We start from the raw sequence: 17361 nt of genomic DNA, 5'->3' as shown, positions 1-17361 counted from the left end.
GTGACATGCTGCAACTGCTCCTTATGTGTCCAAACTTGCTGCGAGGCCTTAAAAATAAGCCTTTTAGGCTTCTTGGCCTGACTCTTGTTTTCCCAGTTCCTTGGCCTGAGAATGTTTTTTTTTAAGGTTTCTCAAGGTTAGAATCCGGAGGATACGGCCTTGGGATACGGGAGGATCTCCCTGGCTGTGGTCCACCAGCCTTAGCTTATCTCATGGGCAGATGCATAAACATCATGAGACTAAGGATCAGACCACCAACACAGGTGTGATTAAGGAGGTGGCGGACAGCAGCACGTAGACACAAGGGATTTGGGGCATAGAAGTCCCTCCCCAGTGGCAAGCAAGTGGAGCTTCAACACAGACCAGGACCGCAGAGGTGCTGCGTGTCGGCCAACTGGGGTCTCTCCGCTGCCGTTCCCCAGGGCTTCCGACAGCAGAACGGAGGGCGAGATCTTGCTTAGCTCTGCGACCACACCTGTTCATTTGTAACCTTCTGCCTGCTACTTAATACACTTTTTGACCCTTACCTACGGGCGTGCTTATCGCTCCTGAATCCAAAATAAGAACCGTTCTGCCTTTGGCAAAACACCAGGTAAGTCGGTATAGGATTGCAGCTGTAGACAGTCATTCAAAGACCTGAAGGGCTGTCATGCAGAGAAGGTGGAGTAGACTTATTCTCTGTTGCTCCAGAGGGCAGGACTGGAACCAACAGGTGGAAATTGCAGGGAAGCCGGATTTCGGTGAAACATTGGGAGAAATGTCCTAACAGTGAGGGCTGTTCTGCAGCGGAACAGACTCTGCCTCGGGTGCTGGTGGGCTCTCCTTCGCTGGAGGGATTTAAGCAGAGGCTGGGTGGCTGCCTGTCAGGGATGCTGGAGGCCATATGACTGGAGGCGTTAAGGATTCTCCATGGAGGCCTCTGCATGCCCTGGGCCCCCCAACCTCCCCAGCCAAAGCACTTTGTAAGCTCCTAGAAATAGCAGGAAAGAAGCACACGCATACAAACCAGTCCCCAGATTAACCGTGGCCCTCCTAGCCTTTCCAGAACAGAGATAATGACCCTTCCCAAGTTAAAAAACAACAACAACAAACCCAAGTGGGTATTAAATCTCTAGAACATTTTATTGGCCTCCCTCGCAGGCAGAGAGGGCTCAACAGTGGCAACGGGGTCATTAAAACACCATCAGTATCCAGAGAGGCCTCTGGAGCATCACAGAAACCAGAGAGTTGACCTAGGCATGTTTAAGAGCAAAAAGAAGCACAATCTTCAGCGGTAACCAAAAAAGGGCAACTCCCATCCCACCGACATTGAGTTCTCCCTGGTAACATTCATTTAGAGAAATGTGGGGCATGATTTCCGCCCCCCAAAAACTCCGCAGGACTGGCTGTGGCCGCAAGCGCAGTGAGGGAAGGCAGGACGTGGTGATGCAAAAGGAGATCTCCCCACTCCAACAGCTCGCAGCTCATTTAAGGTTGCTCCCTGTTCACCCAGGCTCTGCAGGGTCCAGAAATCTGCAGGGACTTCAATTCCTCCCCCTCCCCAAGCCCTGAATTAGGTGCACCGATTCAGTGAGTCTCATGCCGGAAGGGAGCTTCAGGCTACTCCACAACGTCCCCGTATGCATTTCTTTTCACTCCCGCCTTCCCTCTGGGATCTGAACCAGGCGCTTTCTCTGTGGAGGGAAGAAATGAAGAAGCAGGAAGGCTGGCAGGCGGGCTGCATGCATTCTGAGGAAGACACGCCTGACAACGCACGTAGATATGCCAACGACCCCTTTTGCAGCCCAAAGCTGCTGGCCAGACAGATCTGCTGATATGAAAGGCTGTGGGTGATGGGAGTTGTAATCCCAACACATCAACGGCCCTGTGGAGAAGACGATGGAGCAAGGGAGGCAGGAGCAACCAAGGGAACAGCAGGGCCCGCTCCAGTGGGACTGTTCCCACCCACCCAGGAGATGAAGAGGGGAAGCAGGACCATTCCACCAGCTCTGAACATCTGCTTCATTTCTTCCTCCTCCCTCCCCAGCCCCCTTTCCTTGTGTGCCACATCTTTTTAAACAGTAAGCCTGTTGGAAAGGGAATGGCTTGTTTACTGATTAATTATGAGCCACTCCAAGAGCTTTTTTGCAGGGGCAGAGGAGCAGGATAAAAATACTTTAAATAAATAAATGAATAATCTGCAGGGTGCCAGGTTAGAAGCAGTATTCTGCTTCTGTACAGCCAAGTTGCGTTGAGCGTGCCATTCTAATGGGCTTCCCTGTCGTGAATTTATTTCAGCCTTCTTTGTTCTTAAAGCCCTCTAACCCAGCCGCCATCACCGTATCATGTGGCAAAGAGTTCCACACGTTAACGATGCACTGTGTGTGAAGAACTTCCTTTTGTCCATCCGGATTCTACTGCCAGTCAATAGAAGGAAGGGCTAAAGGGTACTTCATGGAAAAGATTTGTGCGGGGAGAGACAAGTAGGTATTGATTCTGCACTTGCCCACGTGCAAACGCAGAATTCAGCAAATGCACACAGAAGTCCTCGTTGTGGGAATCTCAGCATGTGAGCAACCCTGCCCCCCCTTCTGATGTTCAGGCTGTCAGTGCATCTTCCTCCATCAGGTCCCTGCCCTTTAGTTGCCATTTTCCCCAAAATGAAAGCACCCCAATCTCATCGGCAGGACGATGCCCTTTGAGCGACACCTCCCACACCCACCCAGACTGCTCACCTTGCAGGGGCTGCTCTCTATCCTCCAGAAAGATCCATAGTTCAGAACAGTTCTGTGTCTCCCACTGGGTCACCGCATAGCTGGTGACTGAGCCAACAACTGCAAACACCGACAAGCACGGAAAGATCAGAAACCACACCGTTTTTAAAACCTGCTTACTCACAAATACTGCCCACTGCATCCGATATGGCTTATCCCCAAGAGAACATGCAGGGGAGGGCGCAGCAGCGGTGCCGGGGCCTGGGAACCGGGCCATCAGTAACTGGCTCCGAACGAACAGGATTCTGAAATACAGCCGCATTTCAGTTCTGCTCTACATATTCTCTTCCTCGTTTTGTTGTAAGCTAAAAAGGTGACAAGTTGAAGTATTTTTTTATTTATTAAATTTCTTAATCACCCATCTGGTCGGTCACCCGGCCACTCTGGGCGAGGTACAGCAGTACAGTCTAAAACAGTAAAATTAAGCATTAAAACATCGTATTTCTAAAATACCCACCCCAAATGCCTGCCTGAGCAACCACATTTTCAATGCGTGGCAAAAGCTCATTAAAGAGGGGGCATGGCAGAGTTCCCTAGTGAGGGAGTTCCACAGAGTGGGGGCCACCACAGAGAAGGCCCCCTCCCTCATCCTCACCAGCCTAGCTGTCCTGGCTGATGGGACAGAGAGGCCATCTGAGGCTGATCTTGTTGAGCGGCCTGTCTGGTGCTGCTGGAGGCGCTCCTTGAGATAGGCTGGGCCGGAACCATATAGGGTTTTAAAGGTCAAAACCAACACCTTGAATTTGGCCCGGAAAACAGCTGGTAACCAGTGCAACTCCTTCAGCACTGGAGTGATGTGATCTTGCCAGTGGTTGCCTTTAATCAGGCAGACTGCTGCGTTTTCCACCAACTGCAGCTTCTGAACAATCTTCAAGGGTAACCCCACGTACAGCGCATTACAGTAGTCTAGATGAGAGGAGACCAGGGCATGTACTACCGATGGGAGCAGATGGTCGGGAAGGAAGGGGCGCAGCCGCCTTATCAGATGGAGATGGTACAGTGCTGTCCAGCTCACAGCTGACACCTGAGCCTCCATGGACAGCTGGGAGTCTAAAATGACCCCCAGGCTGCGGACCTGGTCTTTCAAGGGTAGCCGTACCCCATTCAACACCAGGTCAACATCCCCCAGCCTCCTCTTGTCTCCCACCAAAAGTACCTCGGTCTTCTCAGGGTTCAGCTTCAGCTTATTCCTCCCCATCCAGCCACTCACCTTCTCCAGACATTTGGACAGGGATTCTACAGCCAACACTGGTGAAGATCTGAACGAGAGGTAGAGCTGCGTGTCATCCGCATATTGATGACATGGCACCCCAAACCTCCTCATGATGGCCACCAGCAGCTTCACAGAGATGTTAAATAGCATTGGGGAGAGGATGGAATCCTGTGGCACCCCACACGTGAGCGGCCATGGGTCCAACACCTCCTCTCCCAGTGCTACCTTCTGGTACCTGCTGGAGAGGAAGGACCGGAACCACCGCAATACGATGTCTCCAATGCTCAACCCCTCCAGGCGGTCCACGGTATCAAAAGCTGCTGAGAGGTCAAGGAGAACAAGGAAGGAGCATTCACCCCTATCCAAAGCCCTATCCAAAGTAGCCAGCTTCTTGCTTTAAAACAAAGAAATGGCCAGATAATGTGGAGGAATGGTATGAGTATGGGGGCACGCATTTTCCCAAGGATCCATTTCTTTAAATACCAACCCAAGGAGAGCAGAATGTTCCACTGCAATGGGTAGGGCATCTTCCGGTTGAATTTCTGAAGAGTGAAGGCTACCCCAGAGCCTGTTCAGACACAGAGACCCGGATTAGCACTGGCATCCCAACCCCCATTGCTGCCAGACCCACACCATCCCCGGGACAAGGCGGAGACAGCCTCTCGCAGGCCAAGGGCATGTTTGAAGTAGAGGACAGGTAGAACCCTTGGGGTCCCAGCCAGCACACAGGGATGAATGGGGGCCGCTGCTGTTGTCTGTGGTGGAGACCACCTGCCAGCAACTTGGCATCCCAATTCCAAAAGGATATGCTAGAAAGTCATATCCACTGTGCGAGCTCCGCTGACCTGCCCCGTTCCAAAAACAAGCGCTTCCGCTTGTTTCTGGCTCCTATATGAAACGCCAACTCTGTGTTACGCTAGTGCGTAGTTCCACTGCCGCTTGGGCAGTGCTGGATACTGCCCAGCATAGGCAATGCTGAGCCAGGTCTCACTCAGGATAAAGCAGCTTCCTGGGCTCCTAAACCACGCTGAAATTTCTTACCACCACCACCACCACCACCACCCCAGTTATACTTGCCACCAGGCAGGGGGCTTACCTGTGATAAATGCACCAATGCCCTTCATGAATGCATAAAACTGGCAGGCGGCATATTCCTGCAGCCCCTAAAAGCAGAGATGCAATGATAAAGCAGCAGCAGGAATATTATTTTAAAAGAAAATCTCCTGATTCATCTGACTATCCCCATTCACCCTTCAAATTCACAGGCTATATCTACACTGCTGACAGAAACTGGATTTAGGGCACAATGCTGAACTGCAGACTGGAAGGTCGGCAGGTCAGCAGTTCGAGACCCGAGTGCTGCGTGACGGAGTGAGCTCCCATCTTCAGTCCCAGCTTCTGCCAACCTAGCAGTTCGAAAGCAAGAAATTGCAAGTAGATAAATAGGTACCGCCTCGGCAGGAAAAGTAACAGCGTTCCGTGCACCTCAGTGTTGAGTCATGCTGGCCACATGGCCACAGAAGCATCTTCGGACAGCGCTGGCTCTTCGGCTTAGAAATGGGGATGAGCACCGCACCCTAGAGTCGGACACGACTGGCTGGGGACACCTTTACCTTTTTTTTACCTATGCATGTTTAGACAGAAAAAAATCCTACAACTGCCAGCATTCCCCAGCCAGCATGGGAATGCTGGGAATTGTAGAACTTTCTTCTGTCTAAACATGCATCGGATTGTGCCCTTAGAAGCTAGCTAGACAAGACTGTTTAACCTGCTGTTTCTATTTCTGGTTTCATTGCAGAATTAAGATCACGACTCTCAACGAAATTATTTTCCTTTCCACTACATAACCTCTAGATGTGGTATAGCAGAATGATGCAACAACACGGGGGGGGGGGGGCTTGCATGGTGTTTTGCGATGCAAAAAAACCCCACCCAGATTTTCCCCACTCAAGCCCTCCATCCCCAAGTGCTCTTAAAATGCAGCAAAACTGGAGGGTCATGACATCTAAAGCACCCACCGGCTGGGGAACGCTGGCAGTGGTAGGGCCTTTTTTGTCTAAACATGCATAGGACTGCGCCCTTAGCTGCCCTCTCCTGTTGTCTCCCTCCTCCATTCTGGCAGTCAGGTAAATGCATCTGTTCCGGGCGGTTCTATTTAGCTGCCATGGCTACTGAAGAGTGCATTGCCTTTGTGCATGGAGATCCCATCTTGGCTCAAGTCCCATTTCATTTGTTCTGCTCCTATCCTGCCTTTCCTCCAAGAAATCCAAGGCGGCTTACGAGGCCTCCCTCCCTCCGGCTCTTCACTACAACCCTGTGAGGTAACTTAGGCCGACAGCCGGGGCGGGCCCGAAGTCCCCCGGGGAGCTGCACGGCTGGGCGGGCTGGCCCCCGGTCTCCCGGCCCAGCGCTCTAGCCGCTGCGCCACGCCGGCTCTCCACGCAGCGCGACGCGGCGAGTTCTCCACCCCTTTGCATATATTGCTGCTGCTGCTGCTGCACAGCCCTCCCCCCGGCAAGCGCTCAGGCCCCCGCAGCCGCTCCTTCGCGGGGAAGGCGCAGGAGGGGCCGCTCCCCAGCCCTGCGCGCCCTGGCCCGGCTGCGCGCGGCCGCCGGCGGCTCCGCTGGCCCCAGAACAGCGCAGGGCAGCGCGCAAGGGGCGCCTCATCCCCACCCGGCCGCCAGCGGGGACCCACCGGGCGCTCGGCCGCCACCGCCTCGTCCGCCCGCGACAGCCCCAGGGTCACCATGGGCGCCTCCGAGGGCGCGCGGCTTCGCCTGCCCGTCCCCAGGCAGCGACAGCTCCACCTAGACAGCTCCATCTAGAGGACCGGCGGGCGGCGCGGGCAGCCGCGGAGCCCAGCCTGGCCCTTCGGCCGGCGGCAGGCAGGCGCCCCGACGAGGGCGGCGCGGCGCGCCCGGGCGCCCCGGGGAGCGACGCTGCGCCACGCCGGGCGGGACTGCAAGGGCGCCCCCCGCTCGCCCGCGCCGGAGAGGGGCGCAGGCGGGTTTCTCCGCGGTGCCTTCCGCCGGCCGGGGAGGCCGCCTTGCCCTCCAGGCGCCGAGAGCGGGGCGCTTCTTGCGCCGTGCGCGCGGAGCGGGGCGCCCCGCCGGGCCTCCTTCCGAGCGAGCGCGCCTGCCCGGGCGGCCAGTTTCCCGGGCACCTGCGAAGCCGGAGGGGAGGCGGCAGGGCGCGCGGCGCTGCCCAGCCTTGCGCTCCCCGAGGCCTCGCGCTGCCGCGCCACGGTCCCCCCGGCGCGGCCGAGCTGGCCGGGCATGGCGGGGCCCGGAGCCCGAGGCGGCCGGAGGGAAGCGCGCCCCGGGCGCGAGCGCGCCGCCTCCTTTAAGAGCCGGGGCGGCCCCGGCGGCTCCGCCCGGGCTGCGCGCGCGCCGGCCGCGAGTTCGAGGCGCGGCCGCGGGGCGATGGCGCTGCCCGGAGCGCTCCGGGTCGCGAGCCACGGCGGGCGGCGCTTCCTGTGCTTCTGCGACGGCGGCGGCGGCACCGGCTCCCCGCAGCTCCAGTGAGTGCGAAGAGCCCCCGCGCGCGCGCCCCCGGCCGTGGCGAGGGCGGAGGACCCCGCGGCCGCCCTTGGGCTCGGCTTCAGGCGCCTGCCGTGAGCCCCGGGGCCTCTCTTCAAGCGCGAGATTCCGCGCTGGCCCGCAGGAAGCGGCGCGCAAAAGGTCGTCTCTGAGCGCGTGCAGAGGGCGAGGGAGGACGCCGTGCCTCGCTGGGTTTCTTTTATTTCCGTGCCCACGTTGCCCTCATTTTCAGCTCGGAAACGCCTTCGGGGACAGCTAGGGATTAAATACCGTTTTGAAATAACGAATCGGCCCGTCAAAGCGGCGGCAGCAGACGGGAAAGCCGCTCAGTGGGGGGTGGCGCGTGGGGGCCCGGGAACACCCGTCTCGCCGGGCTCGTTTCCGAAGAGGTTTCGGGCACAACCCCATCCATATTTAGGCGGAACACAGTCCCACAACTCCCAGCGTTCCCCAGCCGGCCATGCTGGCCGGGTGAATGCTGGGAGTTGTAGGACTTCTTTTCTGCCTAAACATGCAGGGGCTGCGCCCTTAATAGGTTTAATCTGATGAAGTAACTGTTGCAGCTTTCCTCCCATATTCCAGATTGCGCCCTTAAACCGTTTTTAAGGGGCTCCAACCAGGGTTACATAGGAATTAATAATTTTTTATCTGGAAGGGAAGGGAGATCGGAGAAGGCAGAGTCCATCCACCTTCTTCCCACTGCTAGTTTCGGACGCCGTTCCATTGACCACTGTGGGGTTTACTTTTGAATAATAATCATAGAAGGGTAGGGTTGGAAGGGGCCTAAAAGACCATCGAGTCCAACCCCCTGCTCAGTGATGCCAGGTGAAGTCTTTCCTCTGTTACTTTTATTAATTTTACTGCTGGCTCTATAATGTTTTAAATAACATATTTGATTTTTTACATTGTTGTATTGGTTGTTTTGTTGTTTGTTTTTAAATGATTGCAGACCTGCCCCGAGGACATTCACCAGTTGGGTGGTATACACATTTAATAAATTATGCATATATATAATATTTATTTATAATATATTTATGTTTATAAATATCATGTAGGATCACAGAACCATAGAATAGTAGGGCTGAAAGGGGCCTACAAGGCCATCGAGTCCAGCCCCCTGCTCAATGCAGGAATCCAGGTGAGAGCATCCCTGACAGGTGGCCGCCCAGCCTCGTCTTGATTGCCTCCAGTGGGGGAGAGCCCACCACCTCCCCAGGGAATGGGTTCCATTGTCATGTATTAAACATCTTTCTCAGAAAAAGACTCAAGCCATTTTACAGCAAGGATTAAAAGGTGTGTTGGGCTGTGGCTCCTAGCAACGTGCTGGGAGCTGCAGTCCAGCACACCTGGAGGGCCCCAGATTGCGGGAGTACAGAAAGGCCTTTATTCGTTGCCTGGAACCATATAAGGCGGCAACTCAGTGGATCCCCCGGGATGGGGAACTGATGAGGCTTGGGCATTGCTAACGAGGCACTGTGAACAGCTACAAGTGCTTGAAGCTGGCCTCCAGGATTTCATAGCCTTCACCTGAACTCCCAGCCGTGTGTACCCAGGGGCTGTGGGTATTCCCTGGCAGAGGAAAGACACTACACGCCCTCGGGGGCTCCTATCTTCTGTCACTCCTTTATACGCTCCAGGGCAATGGAGCTTGTGTTGAGAAGTGGTTCTAAAGGGAAATCTGGGGTTGTAGGAGGGTGGCAGATTATAGGTTTTGCAGTTAAACCTGGGTTCCAAAAAACAAACAAACCCCACAGCTCTTCTTGCGGGCAGGATGTCTCTAGAAAACTTCAACAGCGTAGCAGGAACAGGGAGGGACCCAGCCACTCCTGGGGCTACATGAACGCAGCTACAAAATTCCTCAGCTGGAGCTATGAATCTGAGAGCTAAGGGCACCCATGGGTGCTGCAGAGAAACCCACCGAGGGTGCTTCTGGACAGACGGCTCCTTGCACTACTGTTCAAAAGACCCTGTGCAGCTCTTTTCCTCCTTAATGGATTTTCTGCGGAAAGAAAAAAGATGGAAGTGGTGGGGAAAACACAAGAGGGTTCCAAATGGAAGATGCCATCAAATTCCAGGAATGGGGCAAATGGTGGTATGACACAAGCCTCGCCTGGAAGCCCCTGGCGTTTCGGGTAATTGTGGCCCTCTCTGTGCCACAACATTCCTCCAACTCTCTCGTCTTCTCTTCCTGCAGCATCACTAATGCTTCTGAATTATGGAGCTGTGAAGTCACTTCGCACAAGCTCGGCGGACGTGTAAGTTCATGAGCTCCCGGATTTGGGGCTGCTCTCCCAACTGCCCCATCCAAAACCATCTCTTCGTCTGTTTGTGAAACATTTAGCTGAGCGACAGAGGGGTGTGTGTGTGTGTGTAGGGGGGTCTTTTGGTTTGAACTTAACCTGCTTGACTCCCCTTGTGTGCATGTTAGTAACATGACACCTCCCTTGAACATTAAGATATGAGGATGAAATTGGGGACTCGCATTCAGGGCACCAAAAAAAGCAAAATGTATTTGTGTGAAATTTGCCTTGCATGTTGAGATATTGGAATTAAGTTGGTGTTCATGTTCATGGCACCATTCTATGTTTCAAGTTCAAAAATCACTTCTGTCAGAAAAGGCAAAATGGGGGATGTTCTCACAGCCTAGGGGTCTCCACAGATTATATGTATGCATGCCCAAGACTAGCTGGCCAGAGAATTCTTGCACTGCTCACTTTGACTTGGCTTTGCCTCTCTCTTCTACAGTTGTTTCAGGATGAGCCAGCTTCTCCTGATGACTGCATTTCTAAACTCAGGTGGGCATTTTTGTTCGCATTCTTTCCCCTTCCTTATGCAAGTGCTTAAGATGGGTTAAAATTCAGCCTGTTGATCCTTTAAAGACTTTTTGGCTAAGGACAGGAAGGCTGTTTGGTTCAACCCGCCTGTTCGTCCTTCTTTGTTTCTAAGACGATGTCTCTCCCTAAGGTGGCCGGATGCGAAAGTGTCCGGGGCTCCTTCCCCTTCACTATTGTGTGGAAGGGGGAATTTCGGCAGGCATCATGCAAGCGATACTTGCCAAAATCCCCTCTTCCGCGCTGCTATTAAAGGTGCAGGAGCACGGAGCCCTTTGGTATCTGTCCCTTAAAAACTTAGAACAGGCTAAGGTCAGATCACAGTAGAGGGAAAAGATGTAACACACGCTGCAGCACAGCGCAAAAGCAAACCCCCTGAAATCCTATAATTTCCTAGATAACGGTTTGCCTTTTAACCGGATGATGGATTGAATGAATTTATATGTTGCCGAAACCTCAGAATTTGTGGATGTCTTAGGAAGTGTGAGATAATGTACAGTTTAATAAATCGACATTCACCCCTCCTTGCTTGAAGGAGAGGCCATGGTTAATATTTTCGTTATCTTTCACTCCCCAGAACCAAAATTAGTCCCGAAAACCTGTTCTTAAGTCTCAAGTGCAGTTATTAAAATGGACCCCTTGCAGTGTATTCACCTAAAAAGCTTTGGTTGATTCCAACTCAAGCAGCGTTGCTCCAGTGGTGCCTTCCAGACGTGTTGGACTGCACCACATCCAGAGGGCACCCACTTGAGGACAGCTGACCTAAATCTTGGCACCCTTGTTCCAGGCTTTGTGATAAGCTGTGTTCCCTCTGCCTCTCCACCCCGTAATGTCCACAGGGAAGCCCTGGGGTGCCAGACGCCCACCCTGGCTGTCTGCGACAGCAAGGCCACCTTGGAGGTCCAAGTGGGCCGGCAAAGCTTGACCTTTGACCTTCATAAAGCGCCTCTCTCCGAAGCGAGGCAGCGACTCCAGGACCTGATGTTTGGCTTGGTGGCGCAGGTGCATCAGCTGGAGAAACGCTTGGAAGGTTCTGTTTTTATATATATTTGCCTGTGGACTGGGCTGTGGGGAGAGCGGGCCTGATCCCTTCTACGGCTTCCAGCGACAAATACTTCCAAAATACCTTCTTTGTGAAGAGCAGCGTGTCTTTATGGTTTCATTAGGAACCCACACCATGCCAGGACGCAGGCAGGGAAGCCGTTTCTGGCGGTTTTGCCTGCTTTGTTAGAAGTGCAGCCTTTGGCACTCTGGCAACCAGGAAAGCTGATTAGCTGGTTATGGTACGGCCCCAGCCAGGAACAAGGACCGGCCTGTGGGTCTCATCCAGAGGAAGAGGCTATTTCCAGATGCAAGCGACTGACGCTGCAACACGCTCACTGGCAGCTGCTGTCCAGCTCCTGGGTTCAGATGGCGAGTGGGCGGAGGGTGTGGGCAGAAATGGACCTGGGTCTTTCTTCCCCTCCCTGCAGAGAGTGCTGCTGCTGCTGCATTGCCGCTCGGGAGCCCCGAGAAGAACCCCTCGAGGAGCCAGAGCCTCTTTGCTCCAGGTAAGAGGGGGCAGCCAGCCAGGCCAGCATTTTTGGGTGCCACCGTTGAGGGGGGCTCTCCCACTTGCACCTGTGTGGCATTTCAGCCCCTCCCATTTCAGAACAACAGCCACACCTCCTCTCTGCTGGCGCCTGGAATGCTTGCGAGAGAACCAGCCTCGGGCGAGGCTAGGAATGCTCCAAGCCCCCACCCTTTCAAGACATTCACATTCTCAGTCAAGAAAAGCCAGATTCTGGAATCAGGTCAAATTTGTGTCTTTATGCGGGAGGGCTGAGCCCCGAAGGGGGTGTTTCATGTGGTGGGGGGATGTCTCCTGTCAAATGTTGCCATGTTAGTGAATATTGGGTAGGGAAACAAGATGGGGATGCTAATCCCATTCAGAGTGAAGGCAGGAAGTCGTGCCCTCGCTCTGGTTTGGTTTGGTGATGTCAGCACATGGGCACCACAGATCTGATTCACTGTGACAACAATATACTGGTTCCATGATCACATTTTCTTCCCTGTTGCCCTATTTCAACTGGGACCATTACCTTTTCCAGACCCATAAACCAGGGACAACTCCACCCTCCAGCACGTGCCCCCATTCTCGGGGAACAACTATTTTTTTCAGTCCATCCTTCTCCCCACTCCTCCTTTTTTCTTCTAACACTTTGCATGCCAATGAGAGCTAAAAGTGAAGTCCATGGTAGACCTCTCTGGGATTTGTGTCTCAAAAACAGCCCTGCACCCCCTCCACGCTCACTGTCTCGTGTGCGCGCCCCTCCTGCCCTATTCAGCACAGTGGATGCATGAGGCTGAGTTGTAGCAGTCCGCAGCAGCAGCTATGGGCATATCATGATCTTCTTCTTCTTCTGGGCTTTTCTCCTGCTGGCAGAAATAAGTCCCCCCAAATATAGGGGTGGAGTCGGCGCTGGCCAAGCGGCAACCAAGAAAAGGCTACCTGGGGAATCACTCATTAACCCTGGATTCAAAAGGTAACACATTCCAGCCAACAGACCTCCAGGCTCCCCCTCATTTTGCTGCATCAGTCTGTACTTTAGGTGTACTGACCCCACCATACACTATGTGGGCCGGGGGGAGATTCCTTAAGTTCTGGATGTTGCAAAATAGCCAGTGCATCTCATTTTCATAAATGCTAGTTTTGCTCATCATAACTGTGTTGGTCAGTGGACCAATGGAAATCTTTTTTACTCTGGCAGCTGAGAGTTCTCTGTATCCTATACACGTTCAGGCCTTTCATCACAGTCTTATGGACTAGAAACTTTTTTTTAAAGATGAAAGCTGCGATTCTTGGCTACGAATTCTACTCCCAGGGCCAATTCCTGTGTGTGGAACACTGGAGAGGCAGTAGGCCAGACTTCCTCAACCTAGGGCCCCCAGATGTTTTGGAATACAACTCCCAACATTCCTGACCACTGGTCATGCTGGCTGAGGCTGATGGGGGTTGAAGTCCACATCTGGCAGGCCCTGGGTTGGGGAATGCTGCAGTCTCCCCACATTTTTGAATCTATATATCTTCATTGCATTCTGTGAATGCTAATCCTGGTCTACCTGACAGGGTTGTACTGCAGTGCTATAGACAAGGTGCTTTGAACCTGTGCAGTGTGCTAACAATCCCTCCCCCACACTTGGTTCTAGTAAGATGACACCGACGGGGGTAGATTTTGAAGATGTCTGAATACACCCGATGTTTTCCAAACCAAGCTGCAAAGAGCCACTTCCTGGATATTTTAACAAGCTCTTTTGAAGTGCGTGTTTTAAAATATTTAATTAAAAAAAAACACGGGTGGTGTTTCCAAGCCATGGTCTTGTATTTGAAGTAGTAGGAGAGAGACAGACCTCCTCTGCCCGTGTCAGCAAAGACGAGCAAGCAGAGAATGCCTCAGGGTGGCTTTCCCTTCGCACGGCCGAGCTGCTTCTGAGCTCCATGCCTCTCGCAGACCATGCTGGAAGCTGCTGCATCCTGGAAGGAGCTTCCGAGGACTTCCATTTACTGTCCCTTTTAATGAAATACACCTGTAACAATAAAATGTTGATTTTCTCTGCCTTTTGATCTAACTGCTGTCTTGGCCGGATTCTTGACCGCCCCCTTGCGGCCAGAATGAGGCGCAGCCGGTTTTGTTTGGGGTTCCGTACAAAAACCCTGCCCAACCCTGAGAGAAGAAGGAAAGAGCTGTCTGTCTGTCTGTTCCCAGGCAAACTGACTTGACCTGGGGCTGACACCGCCTTGGAACTCCACCTTGTGTCTTCCCTGCCTGCACTACTCTCTCTGGATGCATTCACATTAAAAAAGGTCATTTTGAAACCGCCTGGATTCGGGCCAGGCGTACAACAGGATGGACTCCTTTGTGCAATTTCTGGAACTCATCGCCGCAAAGGTTGGAGACTGTCACAGCCAAGGCTTAGGGGGCTTGAAGGCAGGGTTCAACACACATTCTTGGAGAGGAAATACGGGTGTATCAGTTGTTCCCTTCAGCACTGCTCTCAAGACTGCCAGTTCCCTGAAGCAGAGGGCAATTCTTGGCCTTTCCCCCCGTCCCAGTCCCTTTTGCTTTTGTGTCACATCTTTTAGCTTGTAGCTTGAGGGCAGGGACGGTCTTACTAAGTGATCCTTGGAAGCAACTTTGGGAGCCTGTTTTTAAGGTGACGAGTGGGGCAAAAAAGCATCAAACGATAAATAGCCATGAGAGCAAGACGGAACCTTCATGTTTAGAAGCAGTGTACCTCTAAAAAGCAGGTGGGGGGCAAATCTTGCCGGTGGGCTTCCCATTGGCCAGTCTGGGAACAGGCACCAGGACTGGATGGGGCTCCAGTCCAAGGCATGGTTTGGGGAATCTTTTGCAGAACGCTGTAAAGTAGTGCAGGAAAATGCCCCACTGAGCTATTTTATTGCAACCAGACCTACAGCCTGGGGCCTTTCCATGACAACAAGGTCTGAAGTAAGGGAAGCTAGCAGGGAAGTTTCCCTCGCAGCTCCCCCGCCCCCAAACCACCAGCTTGTGATGAGTTGTGCTCATCAACCACCCCATCTGTGTGTTCCTTGGTGAGCCTGTCCCTTGCTTGCCTGTACTCTGCACTGAAAAAGAACTGTTTCCATCAGTCACAATCATCCTCGTAGGTGCAGGATTGGCGCTTAACAAAAATTGGCATTTCCCTTTGTTAAAGACTCTCCAGCATGTTTGCAGCCTGGATGTGCCTGATCTCGTCAGCTAAGCAGGGTCAGCCCTGGCTAAAACTTGGAAGGGCGACTGCCTGGAAATCAGGCCTCCTGCATTGAGCAGGGGGTTGGACTCAGTGGTCTTGAAGGCCCCTTCCAATCTTATGATCCTATGATTCCCAGTTCACGGTGTTAACCACAACACCACCAGTTTAAAATTGCAGCTGGGGGGGGATTACCTCCAAGCACCACATCACAAACAAGTTTTAAAATGTTTTATTGGGGGGGGGGAGGGTGGTGATAGAATACAGGGCATATATCCTGTTCAGCAGGCTGGGAATACATTCTACCTGGTGCGTTACCGTGACCTGGGGGAGACGTGGGGAACATTCCCATCCCTGTTAGTCTGTTGCAGCAAAAACAACAGTCTAGGTTCGCCTTCCCCAGACTGGTGCCTTGCAGATGTGATTGGGTTTCAACTCCCATCATCCAGTGGCCAGGGCTGATGGAAGTTGTCCAGAAACATCTGGGGACCTACAGTTGAGAAAGGCTGCTACAGAGCCCTTGCTGGCGTTGCATCAATTTAACTGCCGCCAAGTTAGCCCCTGGCACTCTTTGGGGGGAATTTCGTAACATTTGCTGCTCTCCGAGGGTTCAGCTTGAATAATGTTGTTACTTAAGATCGGGGGGGGCGGGTGGAGGAAGGAAATACTGTTAAAGTTTTAAATATAAACCAGCCCACCCACAAATGTACCTTGGCCACTGAAGACTGACAGGAGAAGAGTAAAATTACTCTTGCTGTAAGCTCAGGCTAGGGCTCTAGTGAACCCCCAGGAGAGGGCGTATTTGGGCAGCCAGGTCGACCCCTTTGCTGTGAGACCTTGCTTGAACATAGTAGTGGCAGAGTGCTGTTCAGAGGGCCCACACTCAGTGGAACTGCAATTGGGCAGAGAGGGGGGTGCAGTCGGTAGGATCCTCCACTCTGTCAGGTTTTGCGGTATCGCCTGAAGGCGTAGGTTGGCGGGAGCCTGCATAGCTCTGCCTGGATAAGATCACCAAGTCCTCCAGGAGCATGGCTTGGATGTCATCCGGAGGTTTGTGGGGATGAGAGACAGCGGCCAGGCTGCGCAGAGTCGGGCCCTCGGAGCTCCGCAGCCAAAGGAGTTGGATTCTGAAGACCCCTGAGGTTCAGATTGCCCCCTCCTTCTGTCGCAGGCGCGACGCTACCAAGGTGAAAAATGCCACCAGGTGCTCAGATGATCGAGACTGCAGCCCCTTCCCATCTCAGCCCACGCCGGTCCCTTTCCTCCACTTGGTAGCTCGGCGGGGGAGGAAAAAGGAGCAGAGAGAGGGAGCGTGGGGCAGGGTGAGGGGTGGACTCCGGCCACGTCCTTTGGCCAACCTGAGAGGCGACACCATGGTGGTCTACTTGAGCGGCCGAACCACGCTGCGGTAGGCCTGGACGATCTCCTCGCTGCTGGGGCAGGTGTACTTGAACTCTTTCACCTCGGCAGCGCTGTCCAGGTACCGCCACACGCCCCGCAGGTCCTTGGGGATGCCCGGGGGCCGGTAGTGTTGGCACACAACCTGTAGGGGGAAGAGGAGAAGAAAGAGAGGGGATCCCCCCGCCCCGCTTAGCTTGCAAGGAATGAAAGAGGCGGTAGCTCCGGTGTAGGGCTCCTGCAGAGGGTCCCCATATTAATCCCCAGTTAAAAGGATGCAGCAGAACATAATAGGAGAGATGTCCAGCTGCCATGACCCCAGAGAACAGCTACCAGAGAGAAGACTGTTCTCTCTGTCCATTTATTCTTCTGCTAAACGTGACGACGAGCTTACACAGTAGCCTGCCTGCCGGGCCCTTGGCCACCCTGGCTCAGACCTCACCCTCTGGCTGCTGTGGATCTGGACCTATAAGGGCTAGAAACTTGAATAGCAAAGCAAGCGGGGGGTGGGGGGGAAGGAAAGTGAAGGTTCTTTGGATGCTGGGTTCTGTAACAACTTCCAAACTTCTGCATTTGTGCTGAGTTGTTAATGGCGTACAGCCTGGGGGTGGGGAGCGGGGAGGAGACCAAAGGCCACTCACCTGTTTACCTTTGGCCAATAGTAGGGTTGGACCCTGCTGGGGGCTGTTGTGTATACGGTACTCTTTGGTTCTAGCTGTCCATTTTGATGTCATTGTTGTTGCTGTCGTTTAAAATTACGTTTTGCCGTTCCAACGTTTTGTTGCGTGCTGCCTCGGAAGGGCTCCCCCTCAAAAGGCAGCTTGTAACACTTTTAAATGAATAAAATGTACGCACGTTTTGGTGCAGAGCTGCAT

The 17361-nt window shown here is 53.5% G+C and overlaps 3 protein-coding genes across 18 annotated transcripts in view; 1 reads left to right on the top strand and 2 right to left on the bottom strand.

The window, feature by feature from the left end:
- Positions 1-718: 718 nt before the first annotated feature.
- Positions 719-7863, bottom strand: TMEM141 (transmembrane protein 141). Of its 3 annotated transcripts, XM_084820769.1 has the most exons (5): positions 6662-7863; positions 5063-5129; positions 4454-4534; positions 2715-2813; positions 719-1673 (listed from the first exon to the last, which is right to left on the bottom strand). In XM_084820769.1, exons 1-5 carry the CDS (start codon positions 6785-6787, stop codon positions 1600-1602), a joined length of 447 nt encoding a protein of 148 aa, XP_084676895.1. In that variant the 5' UTR covers positions 6788-7863; the 3' UTR covers positions 719-1599. The 3 variants fall into 3 exon arrangements, with proteins under 3 accessions (XP_084676895.1, XP_084676893.1, XP_084676894.1); XM_084820767.1 differs by having other exon boundaries at positions 719-2813; XM_084820768.1 differs by having other exon boundaries at positions 719-2813; positions 5985-6754.
- PAXX (PAXX non-homologous end joining factor) overlaps positions 7364-17361 on the top strand; it is a 25349-nt gene continuing 15351 nt past the window's right edge. The window contains exons 1-8 of one of the 14 annotated variants that reach the window (XM_084820762.1): positions 7364-7486; positions 8561-8643; positions 9700-9760; positions 10251-10300; positions 11176-11366; positions 11809-11886; positions 12762-12861; positions 13526-17351. In XM_084820762.1, coding sequence (XP_084676888.1) covers positions 8630-8643; positions 9700-9760; positions 10251-10300; positions 11176-11366; positions 11809-11886; positions 12762-12861; positions 13526-13565 — 534 coding nt within the window. In that variant the 5' untranslated portion in view covers positions 7364-7486; positions 8561-8629 and the 3' untranslated portion in view covers positions 13566-17351. The other 13 variants (XM_084820761.1, XM_084820757.1, XM_084820756.1 and 10 more) reach the window with 13 other exon arrangements.
- CLIC3 (CLIC family member 3) overlaps positions 15305-17361 on the bottom strand; it is a 5495-nt gene continuing 3438 nt past the window's right edge. The window contains exon 5 of the mRNA XM_084821281.1: positions 15305-16631. Within this exon, the coding sequence (XP_084677407.1) occupies positions 16470-16631 (162 nt within the window). The 3' untranslated portion in view covers positions 15305-16469. The remainder of the gene's footprint in view (positions 16632-17361) is intronic.

The sequence above is a fragment of the Heloderma suspectum genome, chromosome 14, assembly GCF_057233095.1.
Source record: "Heloderma suspectum isolate Gila_16-S chromosome 14, 16-S_ref, whole genome shotgun sequence".
NCBI lineage: Eukaryota > Metazoa > Chordata > Lepidosauria > Squamata > Helodermatidae > Heloderma > Heloderma suspectum.
This window is presented reverse-complemented; position numbering and strand designations above follow the sequence as displayed.

What these genes read in the sequence shown, in the direction of transcription:
- TMEM141 (XM_084820767.1), bottom strand. Translation starts at nt 6,787, where the DNA reads ATGGAGCTGTCTAGGTGGAGCTGTCGCTGCCTGGGGACGGGCAGGCGA. An exon ending in CGGTGGCGGCCGAGCGCCCG is followed by an intron (nt 5,130 to 6,661) that starts GTGGGTCCCCGC and finishes CTCTGCTTTTAG; the next exon opens with GGGCTGCAGGAATATGCCGC. An exon ending in GAACATTCTGCTCTCCTTGG is followed by an intron (nt 2,814 to 4,453) that starts GTTGGTATTTAA and finishes CGGTGTTTGCAG; the next exon opens with TTGTTGGCTCAGTCACCAGC.